General features: G+C 38.0%; 2 protein-coding genes across 2 annotated transcripts in view; one reads left to right on the top strand and one right to left on the bottom strand.

Annotated features, from left to right (window-relative positions):
• atf6 (activating transcription factor 6) overlaps positions 1 to 2,426 on the top strand; it is a 67,488-nt gene extending 65,062 nt beyond the window's left edge. The window contains exon 16 of the mRNA XM_066677538.1: positions 699 to 2,426. Coding sequence (XP_066533635.1) covers positions 699 to 898 — 200 coding nt within the window. The 3' untranslated portion in view covers positions 899 to 2,426. The remainder of the gene's footprint in view (positions 1 to 698) is intronic.
• Positions 2,427 to 2,899: 473 nt separating this feature from the next.
• Positions 2,900 to 14,966, bottom strand: olfml2ba (olfactomedin-like 2Ba). The gene is made up of 8 exons (XM_066677323.1): positions 14,799 to 14,966; positions 13,010 to 13,261; positions 12,722 to 12,829; positions 10,629 to 10,796; positions 10,348 to 10,528; positions 7,204 to 8,181; positions 6,092 to 6,268; positions 2,900 to 4,705 (listed from the first exon to the last, which is right to left on the bottom strand). The coding sequence occupies exons 1-8, from the start codon at positions 14,931 to 14,933 to the stop codon at positions 4,086 to 4,088; spliced, it is 2,619 nt and encodes an 872-aa protein (XP_066533420.1). The 5' UTR covers positions 14,934 to 14,966; the 3' UTR covers positions 2,900 to 4,085.
• Between the last annotated feature and the right edge of the window lie 2,123 nt (positions 14,967 to 17,089).

The following is a 17,089-nucleotide window of genomic DNA, read 5'->3' as shown; positions in this document are numbered from 1 at the left end:
TAGATCTTTTTCTTCTGATATGGGATAATGTAGCTGAATTCATTCATATATCGTGAGGTTATGTAATGGGTTTTGATGTGCAATATTTAAAAAACAAACAAATGTCCTAATTTGACCTCAGGTTATCCAATCCTAGGTGCGTTATTGTAACCAACGGCGTTGTGTCCTATTGGTTAAAACCAAAACAGGCCCGCTGTCTTAGAAACAATAAAGTTCATGTATTATAATCAGTTGCATCAAGACTTTTGGTATGGTCAATCCCTGTTTACACATTTACTGTTGTTCATTTATCTAATATAATTAGAGAGTACACCTCCTCTTGGTTTTACAATGCATTATAATATACGCTGCTTAAAGCAGCTGACCTGCCAGTTGTATAACCCTGTTGATTATTTGGACAATGTTCAAAATATCAGAGAATTTCTCAGACCCCTTTCAGAGATGGTCCAGACCTGATCTCATTTCACATGTGAGTCATCTGTTTGTGTATTGGATTTATTACTAAGAGAATATAGAGGCTAGCATGTGACTCACTTCTCAGCTGAGGACAACATCTTGAAATGCCACTTAACCTCTGACTTCTTGCAGGATGGCCTACATCCCCAGCGTTTCTTCAGTCAGAGTTTTCTTGGAGGGAAATGGTGTTTTGTATTGTTTAGAGTTGTTTGTTCTAAAAATGACTTTACTTCTCATTGCAGAGAGTGTGATAAAAGACAAAGAATTTGAGGTGATGATGCAGATTGACTGTGAGGTCATGGACACCAGGATCCTACACATCAAGTCCTCCACTATCCCACGAGTCTTGAGGGTCAATGATACTGAAACTGGCTCTTTCTACCATTCAACCCCAACAAATAACCAGGCAAAACCACCAGTTGTCCTTATGGGTTCTGCTTAAGTACAGCAGTTTGGAGTCACCAAAACTGTGATCAATGCAACAGAGCTTTTTTGATTAACCTGTTTTTCCCCTGCTAATTACCACTTATATGCTGGTTAGATTTTTGTCTTTTTCTGTGTTATAAGTATCAGAGTAGAATTGTTTGTGAAATCTGGACAAGAGGCAGGGCTATCAAAGCAGTCTGTAAGTGGTCTACACAAGGATATACTCTTATCTGCAATAATGGTCTTATTTCAGCTAAACACTGAGTCAAAATCTGAGACCAACTAAGGAAGCATAAATAAAATCAAATGTGTGACTGCTTGGCACAAATGTAACCTTGTAGCCATGCCATCCTTTTGCACATGAGACACACTTCTTGTGTAGACTCACTGTATTATTTTTCAGCGTATATTTTCATCAGTTAAAGGCCAGAGAAGGTGCCCCAGGTTCTGTTTGAGGCTGAGTTCAGTGGAGAAGCTCTGGGCCCCAGAACCCCACCAGCTCCATGTGTCAGAGTGGGTAATTGGTGCAGAACCATAGAGGACCAAGAATGGAGCCTTGAGGCACTCTCTCTATTTATGTTTACTTCATCCAAGCAGGCATAATTAATTCATCCACATAATCTCATTTTTCACAAATAATCCCCCTCATGAAACATATTCCCATTGTAGGGGATTAGATTTAGTCATGAAAATTCTCTCAGGAAAAAAAATTATAGTTAGTAATCAAACTACTCAGATTTGTTTTATGGTGTGTACTGATGTTTGTGTGAGTTATATAGATTTATTTTTTGTTTGTATGTGTTTGCACTTGGTATGCTTTTCATTATATATCTTTGGAGAATATTATTTATGAGTTTTTATTACAAGGTTTGTAGGATGTACTAAGGCCAAGGCATTTCAGTATATGTGCTTCAGTTTATTTGTTTTTGTTTATTTTTTATGCTTATTATCAGACAAAGTTAATGTTACATACTGATTACAGCTGAGATTTAATTTGATATGAAAAGCCATTATAATTTTTATAGCAATGAAAGACAACAGTAATGATGAAACTGCTTGTTTTACAGCTCTTAGTTAAGCACTGAAGTGCCACTGCCAGCTTGGTCTTGAAATGCACCATGTTCCCCACAGCAGTACTACCTTTAACTGTAAATCCTTGTCATGTCTTATGGAACAAATCTGGCAATATAGCTTGTGTGGCAAAGGCCTTATCTTGGATTACATGGGTGACCTTATGATTAATCTTTCTTTTTGTCATGGCCTTTAAGAGATCAATAAAGGAGTGAATTTCTATGTATACCTGTTTAAATGTAGGGTTACGTTGCAGGGTATTTAAACAGTAGAGGAAATTTAGAATATCTGCAAAATTTAATTGTACATGAATAGACAAAAAACTGATGGAGAAATATGTTATTTCCCACATTTTTTTAATGTTTTAAATAAATATTTTGAAATCAATTTGAAATTACTATATTATTTGTAAAAAAAAATTCTCATCTAATGTAAATGTCATATGTGCAGCACTGCAAAACAGAAATAAACACTGGAACATCTTTGAATGTTGTGTACTTATTGTGGTATTTAGGTCCCGAACCAAAGAGAAAAATCCTCTAAAATCTCCACAGTGGTTTCCATTGTTTCTCTGAGTACTTTCTGTCTGAAATGGAGGCTGTGTGGTCATATTACAAAGTCCTGATTATAGTGCTTTGGGAAAATTCTGCTTAAAGGTTGCACTAAGAAATGATAGACTTTTTTACCACAGCTCTTTAGTTTGGGGTTCAGTGTAAGTTTTGGGTGAAGAAGGGGATTTTACCAAATACCATAATTAAGAGGTCTCAATGCTAGATTGCCATTAACTCACCTAGCATGAAAGCAAAGTAGCAGTGTACTTCTTACTGTGGCATAAAGAAAAAAACAAACACATCACTCAGATATTTTATTGCAGTCCTTTGTTTCCCCAGTCTGTAAAAAAAGAGTAAGTGCTTTACAAAGAAATATTCACTGTGTGAAACTGCCATGAATTCCACAGAAATATAGCAGGAATGAAAAAGTACAAGAAGTAAAAATGTTTGTAATATTTCTGGATTTTAATTGACTTTTTCCATTCCAAACATTTTCTCAGATGCTGCAGTAAAAAAAAAAGTTTACATTCATCAATTCCATATTTTAGCTTAAAGCAATATTACAGTATATACAACGCTTTCTTAGAATCACGGATAAACCAGCCCCCTGGGAGGTACTATTATGATAATTAAGGACTATTATATATAGTGCAAACCCAAGAATCACAATTAACCTCATTAAGCATACTTACTTTAAGGTAAAAAAAAATTCTACAAACTTTTAAAAATAATTATAAATTCCTTTATCCAGATGCCTTTATTCTGAATTATCTTTAAATAGCTTGGCAACGTGTTCTGAAACATTCAGAAATCCTGTAAGGTTTTCATACTATTAGATACTTTTATTAGAGTAAAAAAAAAACTTGATTTTGGTTTGATTTTCCAGACAAGGCTTGTTTAGCCTGTTTACAGGTATAGTACCATTCTTCAAAATAAAGAGCCAATTAGCATGCTGGTGAAGCCAGAAGCAGGAAAACCTTCCATTGCTGTAAACGTTTGCACATGCGCAGCAGCCATAAGCTGAAAATTCTTGTTTGTGATTCATATGCTACAAACTATAGTTTGTCTGATTTTACAAGTGATTCTAAACCTGTTTTTAAAAATTTACTGTGTTTTTTAGTTTTGGGTTTAAAGGTCTTACCCAGTTCAAAGAGATAGGTGCCTGATCTTGATGGCTGTTGAGTGGGCAGACTTCCATATGAATACTTTGAGTAAGTCTGTTCTTAAACTACATGGTTCCTGCTCCATCCCTGCTCTGGAAGCTGACATTTTGTTGTTGTTGTCTTATGTGCCATTCTAAAAATGTACTTGTTTATTAAATCATTTCATTAGTTCTTTTATCTAAAAATGTTGAGCTAACTTGTAAGGACTGAGGTAATTTTTAATACCTTTGAAATATTACACACAGTCTGTCAACAGAGAAAAACACCAGTAAGCGCAATCAGCTAGCAATGTGAGTGTTAATGACATCATAAAAAATGCTAAGCGGACTGCTCTACAATCCACAACATTATGCATAATATGTTTTCCCAAACCCATCAATTCTGTACAGAGCTCCTCAGTGACCCATTTGTACAGCATCTAGAGAGGGTCTACGTATGCGAAAACAACATTATAAGTGACCTGGTGGCCATTGTCCCAGGCATACAGCACCCTCTCTTTGGGGTTGTAGTCAATCTGAGTAATGTAGGTGTAGTTGTTACTGAAGGGCAGCCGAGGGATCACCTGAGTGTTGGTGTGTGTGTCAAAGGCATAGCTTAGGCTGTTGTCCTGTTGATTGAAGTTGTCCGTAGCATAAAGGACACCACATACGATGAAGCAATTGCCATATCGATTGCGACGAAGGCCGGTCCTCCAGGTGGTCTCGCGCTGCATGCTGAGGTCAGTCGGATTGAGGCGGCTCAGCACGATCACTTCTTGCAGGAAGCCCTCATCATCCAGCGCTGGGTAAATCACCCACAGCCCACTCTCGTCCACTGCGAGTTCCATCTCAGAGTGACCTCTCCATCGCCAGGACGATGCCTCCTCGTCTTCAAACACGGCATCATGCAGCATGGTCCAGGCTGCTACATAGCGCAGCCGCAGGTCATACTTGATGATGTCACGTGAAAAGGCACGGTTGTAAAAGAAGGCACCATCATAGACCACATGACCAGTGCCAATCCAGCTATAGGGCAGCTTAAAGGAGTTGGTGAAACGTCCTGGAATGAAATGCATGACATTGTAGATCAACTTACTAATTTCTTACTTTGTAGTCCACTATTGTACCTAGCTTAGGCCTTAGCAATTAATCAATATATAATAGTATGTTTATTCAAAATGCTTCATAGATTTCTAAGATTTTAAGTAATTATTTACAATTTCAAGATTAATTTTACAGCATCCTGCTAATTATTTGAAACCTGTAAAATATCAGCATCTTATTACAGTCATTTCTGCTATAGTGGTGCAAATGTTTAATCACTGAACCTATCTGTGACTGCAAGAAAGATCTCAGCTATCTGAGGCCATGAATCCATAGCCACTTTCACATATCCACAGAAACCCAGAACTTTTCTAGACTATACCCAGAGCAGCTGTATGTGTGAACCCAAATATCTGTAACAGTTGTAATGGACATTAGCTGGATTTCATCATGCCAGTCCCCTAGTACAAAGACTGAGTGAGCACATCTGTGAACGGAGCTTGTAATGTTCCAGAAAATCACGCTGTGCCTCAAAAGCACAGCCCCATGCCTACAGCATGCGGAACATTTACAACTGTGAGAACATGTCTGAGCCAGAATGTCTCAGGCTGTACAATACATGTGTGAAAGGACAACTCCAGAAAATGTCTGGATATATGTGGAAAACAGCTCAAGAATGCATAATTGGCCTTGCTATATTTGGGAATATTGGATGGCCATCCCTCTTTTTATTACATTGCTAACCAAGGTGGGTGTCTCTAAGTTAACAAAATCGGATAATTAGCATGTTAAACAATTCACTGATGTTGTGTTAGTGGCAATTTAAAAATTCATTCATTCATTGTCTGAAACGCTTATCCAATTCAGGGTCACGGTGGGGCTGAAGCCTACCCGGAATCAATGGGTGCTAGGCAGGAATACACCCTGGAGGGGGCACCAGTCCTTCACAGGGTGACACACACTCACACATTCACTCAAACCTATGGACACTTTTGAGTCGCCAATCCACCTACCAATGTGTGTTTTTGGACTGTGGGAGGAAAACGGAGCACCCGGAGGAAACCCATGTGGATACGGGGAGAACACACCAAACTCCTTCTTCATCCACCCAGCTTGGTAGAATTGTGTGAATTGGGGAATCATAGTCAATGGGAGCATCAGGCAATGAATAAAATGGGAAGAAATTTTAGTGAAGATATATATTAGGTATATTGTATTATTCCAAACAACTTGGGGACTTTTTGACACTCACACAGGGGGGATTTTCATTTATGCCATTTATTTTTCCATAGAAATTACACCTTAAAGAGTCATTATGTGAACATTAGAGTTGTCTGCTACAAAATGGCACGTGACCTCAGGTCTGTGGACATATGCATGGAAAGAATAGAAACAATAATACCTTGTTTGAAGACATCCATGTTCTGGAACTCCAGCAGGTGGTTGCCATAGTAATAGTTTGTGACATAGATCTTGTCATTGCGCGCCAGAGGGTCTTTCATCCAGGCCCCTTCATTACGGCCATATGTGTTGTGCGTGACAGGCTCTGAAATTGAAGCCAATGTGTCCTTGCAATCCCCTGTAAATACAAACAGTATTCTGTAGGTTCTTGTTGACCATTTTCATGAATGCACAGATTTAGTTTTGAACATTTTTTATTTAGAATTTAGAATTATAATTTAGCCCATTTTTAACGCAACTGATACACCCACTATTGAATTAACAATAAACATTTACTATACCACATTCTATTAATTCATTACAGCAAGCAAACCTTTCTCAATCATAAATTTATCTAAAAGCACACAGAGGTTTAAAATGATTATTTACAAGTGTAAAAATGTTACTGCTGATGTCTTGTGTGAGTGCAATTTTGAAAAAGTTTTGTTGCCAGTCTGTCTCATTTGCCTTTATTTACTGGAACATACAAGACAAAAAACTCAAGCTGTGCAAAGGTAAGTATTGGTCCCATATGTCTTTAGGTCAAACGTATGGGAATATAAATCAGAATGAGTAGGTTTTTTCTATTAGCTATACCTAGGGTGACCAGATCTGAGATGGTGAAAAAGAGGACACGTCTCCGGGGGGAACAATAACAACCAATAATTGTAGCTCTACAGTCAGACCGTCCAATCCGAAGATTTTAGGCTACTTCACCACTCCCCCTTCTCACTCAAGCAAACCAAACGGAGTAGGGGAGGGCGGGACTAGTTTGTGAATGAAACGCTTCTCCAAATTCTATGTAAGCTATGTAAGATTTTAAAATCATTGATCATTATAACAGGTAACATCAATACATTCCATACAAGAGGCAGAAACTGGAAACTAATATGGCCTATAAAGAACCACATTTGATGACCTTTGCCACAGATGAAAGTTGATGTTACTATGTGTATTGAGCCTGAAGGGCTCAATGACTTTAAACATGGGACTGTCATAGGAAACAAACATTCTAGTAAGAGCTGCACACATTTGAATCACGTGGAGGGATTTTTAAACAAAGCTTTAGTTTACCTGGTCGCATTTGATGTTTCTGGGGTAAGATTTCCTCTACTATAGTCTTAATGATCTTGGGCTCTATAACTGTCTCCTCCACTGTTTCCTCTTCTTCATCCCAGCTGATGCTGTACTTGCGTTTGCCAGGTTTGCTGGTAGTGACAGTGGTTGTGGTGCTGGTAGTGGTCATCACAGGTGCTGCTGAAGTGGCGACTGTTCTGCGAGTGGTCTTACTCACACGCGGTGTAGCCACGACAGTAGCTGGAGAAGTTTTTATGTTGGTGTCAGTAGCTGTTGTAGGATCTGTGCTTGTGGAGTGAGCAATTTCTGGCCCAGTAATAGCTTGTGTGTGAGTGGTCAGTGGTGTTGTCCTTGTTAATTCTGGTTCTTTTCCAATGTTCTGTATCAAGTTTTCTCTAGGGATACCTTGGTTGTTCGTTCTCTCAGTAATAGTGTCCATGTTGACTGCTGCCTGATTGGCAACAGTGGCTACAGTTGTTCGTTCCTTATCTGTGGTCTTTTCAGTAAAAGCTGCAGTTGATCCCTTAGCCTTTACAGGACTCAAATTTGATGGCTTGGCCAGGATGTTCTGAGCCTGTGGAGCATTATTCAACTCTTCTCTTCCTTCCTTGGTTTCAGAGAGGTTCTGAGGTGTTGACAGTGCTGTGGGCCTGACACCTTCAAAGTTCTCTGCAACAGAAGTGGACGTAAAGTCTCTGACCTCTGAAGAGATTCCTGTGGTGGACTGGGACGTTTTGACCAATCCAGATACTGCATCATCCAGCATTTTCATTTTGACAGGAAGAGAAGAGTCAGATCCTTCCGCTTGAGGCTCTGGCTTGCTTTGAGTGACTGACTCGTCCACATTTTTGGGTTTTGCTGGGACAGACCAAGCTCTGATGACAGGTCTAAAAGCCGGTGCACTAGGCAGAAGAAGTTGCTCCTCTGCAAAGAGATCTAAAGGACCTTCACCACTGTGACTTTCATCTTCCGGCACTACAGGAGAGAACAAAAACAGATTTCACCATTAATTGGTGCATTTAAAAAGCACTGGCCATTTTCTAAAGAAACTTTTATTTGGTTTTACTTTACTTGTTTTAAAAATTTTCATATATATATATATATATATATATATATATATATATATATATATAACACAGACACACACACATTCACACCTACGGACACTTTCGAGTCGCCAATCCACCTGCAACGTGTGTTTTTGGACTGTGGGAGGAAACCGGAGCACCCGGAGGAAACCCACACGGACACGGGGAGAACACACCAACTCCTCACAGACAGTCACCCGGAGCGGGAATCGAACCCACAACCTCCAGGCCCCTGGATATATATATATATATATTTTTTTTTGCTTTAACTAATTTAAATTTCAGTTTGTTTATATTATGTGGTTTGTATTTAAATCTTTTGCCATTTATCTTGTTAAATTATGTAATTCTGTTTGTTTTTGTTTAATATGATTAAAAACTATTTTTATTTGTTTATTTTTTTCAACCCCTTCAGTTGTAAATGCTCGGCTGCTTTGATAATGTGGGTTACCCTCAATGTACGTATTTCAGAGTAAAATAAACTGATTGACTGACTGATAATTTGTTTGATTAAAACTTTACTATTTGTTGGTCTATAAGTCTTTATGAGTCAATATGAGGAAAATAAGCAAATGTTCATAATGTATTAGGTGTACAAAGAAGTTTTAAAGCACCTGGGAACTCATTTTGAAATTTTTATTTTTTAATTTATTTGCATAATTCTAAACTTGGGTGTTATGTGAAACGTTCCACAAAGTTTAAATAAAAAACACAAAACAGAAATATAATAAATCTCTCCTCAAAAGTGATGAAATTACGCTTCTCAGAGCTCTCTGAGAACGGTGTGGGCGTGGCCCAATATACTAATGACCGGGCATGACTGACAGCTCTCTATCACTGAAGAACAGAATGCTGTTTAGGTTACCATGGCAACACAGCATTGAGAGTTGCACGTTTTTTTCTGGTTTTTGATTATGAACTCAAAATCCAATCCAATTCTGCAGTTGTCATTTTACACAAAATGCAGAGTAAAATGACACAGGCAGGTAGAATCAGTAATTATACAGCCATACAGACGTCTTTTGTCTTTTGTGTGTCTTTGGTGTGGCTTCGTGTGATAAATTTGTTAACATAATTGTAGGAAAAAGATACCTTCTAGATTGTCTCAAAATTGGTGCTTTCCCCGCCGCTACTCTGCTGTACTGCTCACTGAGTGTGGCTGTTTTTGCCGCTGCTACTCTGCTGTGCACTAGGCTTTAGCTCACCAGTTACTCCGACTCAGAGAGGAGGTGTGGCTATTGTAGCCTTGTGATTGGCCAGAGTAATACTGACATAAGAATTACCCACTTTTAGGACTGCATCGAGAGGAGAGCAGTATTGGTCATTTTTGATATGTTTTGTGTTTTTTTTTTTAACTTTACTTTTTTTTTACATTTCACACCAACACCCAAGTTTAGAATTATATAAAATTAAAAATTCAGAATGAGTTCCCAAGGGCTTTAAAGTATTTTTGTAACATAATTGTACAATAGACAATTCAAATATTCTCCTGCTTTTTTCATGGTAACTGTGGCGTAATATTAAAAATTATTTTATTAAAAAAAAATTAAGCATTAATACACTATGTTCATATTCACTAACATCAAAATTACCATCTTTAAACCTTGTAAACCAAAACTCACAAGTTATTTTGGATACAATCTTTGCACATGCCTTTATAATGCTTTTCCCTTGACAGAACTTACAAAGAGTGCACTGACAAATAAATTCTTCTCACTTGCCAGTTTGAAGCTACTTTAATTTTAGGTTAATTCTTGTATAATGAAATGACAATTGTGATTTTTGATAATGTGTAACAGTTAAGATAATACAACAAAAGAGCAGGAGAATGTTTGCATTTTCAAATACAATTTCTGTTACACAAAAAGGCTTTACAACTTATTTGTTTACCTAATACATGGACACCTGAAGAGCAGAGATGCTGAAAGACTCTTAAGCTCTTCCAAAATTCTGTATATGTAACACAATTTTTCTCTGGGTGCATATATTAACCATCAAAGTAATCTGGCTTTGACTACAGATTGTTAAAGGCTCTTGTATTTTTTTAACTTACTGTTGTCTTCTGTTTCCACTTCATCCACTGGATCAGCTTTATAATATGTGATGCCCCTAACAATCATCTTAGGATTCTGCTCCCTCCCATGTCGCTCATGTTCCCGTAAGGCCTTAACAGCATCTTCTGGGTCTGGTACTTTACTCTTTACCTGGCCCACAAACCTTTCCTCATATTTATTCTGTCCAAATCACAAGTTATATCACTATTAGATTATTGTACTGATGTAGCTGTATCCAATATAATTTAAGACTGAATTATTCAATTAAGTGTCTGCCTACCTCTGCATGCTGAAAAGCTGCAGCCTCACTGTTCTTCTCATTCAGACTTTTCCTCTTCTCCTCCTGAGGTGGAGGTGTAAAAGTGGACAGAGCTCCTCCTGTTGTTTCTGATTCTGGTGGCACACTGCCTGCTTCAGTCTTCAGATCAGTGTGGTTCTGAGACATTTTCTGAAGAGCAGCACACAAAAGAAGATATTGTATAGTTATTTTTATGCTACTTACAAAGTACAGTGTGGCCACAGATTATCAAGTGTACAATGTACCTCAAGTGTACAATGTTAACATCTCCACCCTAATAGATGGGCTTCAGTTTGAGTGTTTTTTACTGTCGTTTCTTTATATTTTTTTATATACATTGAAACCAAATATCATTCTTCGGGCCTATGGTGCAACAAAAAACAGCATCACATTAAACAGGAACTACATGAAGTGTAGTTAGTACATGTTAAAATGTAATTAAAGATTGTTCATCCACCACACTTAGTACAATTGCATAGTACAATTCATTATGTGTTTCCTATAGCTCTGTTTAATTTTCAGATGGCTTTAGAAAAGCCAATATGCTTCCTTTTTTAGTTTCTCAGCTTTCATTTATAATTGATTTAGTGCATTTTACTTCATTCTGCTCTGTTTTGGATGTACTTATCCTACTTTGATACGTTCTCACTTTGTAGCAAACCACAGAATGATAATTCTAATTATTCTTATCATATACTGCTTTACTTCCCCATTATAAACATTCCTTCAATTAAATCCCATTTGAACAAATGACAGATTAATAATAATAATAATAATAAGTTAGATTTATATAGAGCCTTTCTAATACCCAAGGTCACTTTACACAAAGAGGATGGGGAGAAAAAAATAATAAGAAGAATAAAAATAAATAAATAAATAATATAATATAGAGGAATACACTTATGCCTGCAGAGTGCAGAAGTACTGAGAGAAGAGATAGGTCTTTAGCTGGGTTTTAAAGGCAGAAATTAAAGGCTTCACAAAACCTATTATGATATTCTATTCTATTATTTTTTTCTTTCTAATCTTCTGACTTGTGCCTCATTACACCTTAACTGTATGCTAAGGTGCTTCATGCAGTGCTAATAAGAACCAGACATCTAGAGGCGCCAGACATTGTCAGATCCATGGATCATTTCTTAACGAAAAAGTGTTATGAAAAGTGTTCATGAGACATGTGCAGGATGTTGTATGATACAATGGTTCCCTAAGAAAAAGAGTTTCCCAACATTTACTATTATCATCATTATATACAAAAACTCAAAAGTCATGTAGGTTCCCTGATGGTTTTACATCTCTATCTGCATTCGCAGCTGATTCCTGCCTACACCACTGTAAGGATATGTACATGGGTAGGTTTGTCAATGATCAATTTCATATTACATCCTTCAAATATGCAAGGAATTTACACTGAGTTCCCAAGCAACACACCAATATGGGGTCCATATGTGCAGCTTAGCAGGGTACCAGCAGTGTATTTCTGTGTTTAAATGTTGGTCCTATGGATGCCCTCCAGGGCCCAGGATGGTTTATAATAAGGTTAATTAGGGTATTATAGAATCTAGGCGAGTAATATGAGAAACACACCTGAAAAAAAAACAGTATCTCACAAAATTATTTATTTATTTTTGTAAACTTAAATGAAACATTAAATTAAGTAAATTAAAACAACACACTAAGGACACAGTATATAGAAAGTTACTTGGCTGCTCACATTTATTTCTTTTATGCAGCCCACTCAACTAGGAAGCAGGGTCCCACATATAGCCCATGTACCAGCAAACCCAGAGCCCTTGCCTAACTTGAACCCCAATTGACCCCACTTGGGTGTGCAGGCTGGGATTGCAGAGTTTTCAAATTCTTATGTTTTGTTTGGAATAGAGAAAACTGCCCACCCCTTTTCTTCTCACTCTGATTGGCTGGTGTATTAGAATGTGATGTCACTCTCTGCTTTTCACCCTGAGAAACAGCTGCTTGAAAATATTTCCTATATCACATTTTATTGCTTGGCATTTTCCCATTGCATACAGTGTAATACTATGTAGATGACAACTTCCAAACCTCACTCCACTCACCCTCTCAATGTTCTCGACCCGCTCCAGGAGCTTGGTGGTGACCGAGTGCAGCTTCAGCAGGTCCATGCCATAAAAGGACCCTTCCAGCAACTCGATTATGGTGGAGAGCTGTAAGGAACCAAGCAAAATCCGTCACAGCGAGCTTTCGTCATCCAGCTTCTTTCATACTTCTGACCTTGATGCTTGCTGCTCATCCTAGTAATGGTTTGCATTATGAAAAGTATAAATAGATCCTTCTAAGCTAATTTGTATTTGTTTCATGTTGACCTCCTCCGGCCTGCTGGTCACCTTGATGTTTTCTTTGCTGGCTTCTCTGAGCTTCTTGAGCCTGAAGTCTCCCTCACAGGGGTTGAGGGCAGATGGCGGCGCCACGCAGGAGCACTTGCAGTGAGGGCCTGAACTGAGGGTCTCCACGCTGTAGGTGTGATGGAGCTCTCCCGTTCCCCCGCAGGCGCTCCTGCTCACGGCTCTGACAACACATTTACAGCCACAGTCAGCGCCTTCGGAAAGCGCTTTCACTTTGTCATAATCACCCAGCAGCTACAAAGAGAAGAGGACCGGATGCATTTTCCAAGCCAAGTCAGTATTGCAAAATAGAAACAACATGCAACTTTAAAATTTTAAGAAAGAAATACTACTAGTCTTTTTGTGCCATATGCTCATTTGTCATGTAAATATTTTGTGCGCCTGTCTTAGTTCAGGCACTATGTACAGTATTCTTACTTTTTCCTATTTGCAAAGGAATGGCTATCCTGGTCAAGGCCCCAAATGTCACCTCCTTGGAATCCATTCTTGGATTTATAACCCATGACACTGAAAAGCTAAACTGATGAAATGAAAAAGGAATGAGGAACGGACAAGCTTTCAAACCATTTCATTGAAGCCAGACGCTAAAGACTGTCTACTATCCATGGTCTTGTCATCAATACATATTACATTAGAGGATGTCCATAGCAACAATCAAATAAATCATTAGTGTGTGCTGCGTCCTTTTTCATTTTCAAGAGTGAACGCCCTACTTCCACATGTACACTAAAAAAATCCAATTGAAACACTGTTTACATCTTTAGAAATATTAGTGAACTGGTTGTAGATTTGAACTTGGACTATACACATTGCACTAAAGTAAATAAAGTGAGCAAGAAGGGTTACTGAAACAATGTTCTGCCAAAAGGTAATGTTACTTCTCCAAAACAATGGGCAAGGACATGGTCCCTGAGAAAAGTTTATCAAGTAATATAATAATGTTAGTTAAAACAGGCATCTATAATCCCTGGCACGTTCCAAGGCCCCTGTGGCTCAGGGCCCCCTAAAAAACATTCCTCTTTCCATTTAGTGCCCCTGCTGTAACATAGCAAGACTGAAGTGTACAAATATGTGTTACTCTTCAGAGCTGAATCATTCTCCAGCTTTAAATGTAGATCAGTTCATTTTGTTTGTCTGTATGTGTGCATCAACTATTCTGTTGATGACAGCATCTATTCTGCTTTGTGATTAGTCACATAATGTCCTTATATACTTAATTCAGGGTTTTTTTCAAGAGTACTTCCAAAAAGAGAAAAACAGAACCAATCTTTTTTTTAAGACTCCACATGTTACTCAGTACTAAGTCTGTTCTTAACCGCATACTTTTTCACTGTAGTCATCATATTACGTAAGTATTGGTGCTTGAAGTTGTGTTTGGGATTAGTCTATGCAGCCTTGCTTGTCAGGAGTAATTCTTATCATTCTTATCACAATAATTGCAATTAATTCAAGTGAAGAATTCCCCAGAATTTCCACATGGCAAAAGAGGATATGGCACCGAAAGACAGATTCAGTACTAGAGTAAAGTACAACTTAAACTAGATCAATGAAACGTGGACCTTGAAAGCCTAGGACTATAGACTGGATTCAGGATCAGGGTTAAAAAACCTCTGGCTTAAGATAATGCAGGTCTGCAAGAGTGTTGTTGTGATGTAAGCTATTTGAGAACTTTACTATGGGTCTATATGACTACAAATATTGGATATTACAAATATTACACTATTCTGGTGCTACAGAAGACACAATAAGAAGAGATGAGGAGGACACTCACCTGTGTTAATATGTTTTCCTGATTCTCCTCTTCCTCTCTTGGTATTTCCTCTACTTCTTGCCATTGTTTTGCCAATGCTGCACTGAAAGACAGAGCCATGAGGAAAAGAGCACACAAAACTCCCACTTTCTCCATAATCCCAGAGTAAGTGTCCTCAAACCATATGTTAGTGCAGTCTTCTGAGTCTTCTGTCCACACATGCACACACACACAGAGTGAGAGACAGAGAGAGAGAGAGAGAGAGCAAGAGAGAGAGACTGTTCAATTTGTATGGAGCTTGCTGTGTTCTCCTGTTTCGGTCATTGAAAATAAATTGAACTACTGCTGAGAGGGAGAGGAGAAGAGCAGGTGGAACCAGTGTGTGTGTGTGTGTGTGTGTGTGTGTGTGTGTGAGTGAGTGAAGGATAAGAAGACAGGATGGAGGGATTGGTGAGGACAAAGGGAGGCAACATGGGACCCCCCCCCCCCAAACACACGCACACACACACACACACACACACACACATCTTAAAAGAGACAAAGAACACACAAACCAGAATACTCCAGCACAAAAAAATAATTACACCATTAAAAACCTGTTAAAACCAGTACAAAGCATTTCTCATTTATACACTTACTGGTTCCCATGACTTACTTTACTTCTTTCCCAGTTTTTTTCCTTTCAAATCACCTGCAAGATTTATTTTAATTGTACATATGTTTTCCTTTATTTCAAGCATTTTTACTGTCAGTATAATTCCAGCTAAGACTTAAACAGGCAAAATCAAACAGACAGGGTGTCCTAAAGCAATCCACAATCTTGAGTGGGGTAGCTAGCTTTAAAGCTGCCTGTGAACAGCAGAAGATTAAGTGGAGCTAGAAGAGACTAATTGCATATTAATTGAATGAAGGCGAGGGTTATATCTAAACTATTTCCAATGTATTAGGATATTTTTGTGGAAACATAACTCCTAAACATGTCGTTTTGATGAACAATATGAGTTTAAATGATTTATTTGATGACTGAAAAGGGACTTTAGTAGTTTTCTACTGGCTGTTTTACAGTTTTTTTTTTGCCTGAGGATGGACATAATAAATGCTTCAGCGCCATCTACTGCTCATTTCTTTAAAAAACATCTGATCAAAACGTGGATGTGGAAAGTGACATCAGTCAGGGAAAATCATTGATATTCCTATTTTTTTGTGTTAAAAAAGTAACATTGATCCTCTGTGATAAATCTTAAAATAACATTTAAATGCCAGTTTTGTGGTGCTGCTGCTGCAACAGTTCCAGGGGCCTGTGGTTGTGTTTTGCCCGTATTGTGTATTGACCATGCAATACTGTCCATAGTGAAAATGGGAGTGGTGCCCTGTCCAGGTGGTGTTCCTGTCTTGCTCTGTGATTCTGGGTAGGCTCCAGAACCACCATGATCTTGAACAGGATAAGGTAATTAAAAATAAGGAACGAATCATTGAATGAGAAATGAAAACATTTGTAACATAAATAAACCTAAGAAAATTAAATTACAACATATAATAAAACCTGTACAAAAATCAGCAGTACACATAACAGCAACAGAAAAAAACGTGCAAATAAAATCTCATCTAACTCTTGAACTGTTGAACAGGTCTGAATTTGAGTTCGAGCTTTTTAAAAAATTAAAGATATGGTGTACCACGGTCTAACCAGGTGGGGGCGCTGTTGGCATTCAAACGAGTATATGGGCGCTGCTTTCATATCCAACAGAACTGAAAGAATATGGATACATTTGCTCATCTAAAAATTATGTACACATCAATGTTAATAGATTACTATTTTTAAAGAGTACTAGTATTTAATAAAACGTAATTCAACTGATTTAGAGCTGAAACAGTAAACGTTTTATTTTGGTCAGAAAACACCACAGTCATATAGCAAAAAGGAAGAAGGTCAGGCTTCTGGATGAATAAGAACCTGCATGGAAACAGTTCCAGTTTCTCTGTTTGTTCTCACCCATGGTGACCATACCGCATGATCTAAACATTTAGTATAGATTCTATTTATATATTCCATCACAAGCCACAGTTTTCCAACGAATATGTTAAAAATAAACCCAAAATATACAGTTATAACCCCCAAAATATGAGTAAGTAATGTACTTAACTAATGTGTAGTACAGTTATGCAGTACAAAAATAATATAAATATTGTTTTAATTTTGTTATGTGTGTGTGTGTGTGTGTGTGTGTGTGTGTGTGTGTGTGTGTGTGTGTGTGTGTGTAGCGCATGCGCACTGTGTCTCTCCGAAGCCCGACTAGTTTCCCCGGAGCGTC

This window comes from Hoplias malabaricus, chromosome 7 (assembly GCF_029633855.1).
Source record: "Hoplias malabaricus isolate fHopMal1 chromosome 7, fHopMal1.hap1, whole genome shotgun sequence".
Lineage (NCBI taxonomy): Eukaryota > Metazoa > Chordata > Actinopteri > Characiformes > Erythrinidae > Hoplias > Hoplias malabaricus.
The sequence above is the reverse complement of the archived record's forward strand: the minus strand, read 5'-3'. Positions and strand labels throughout refer to the sequence as shown.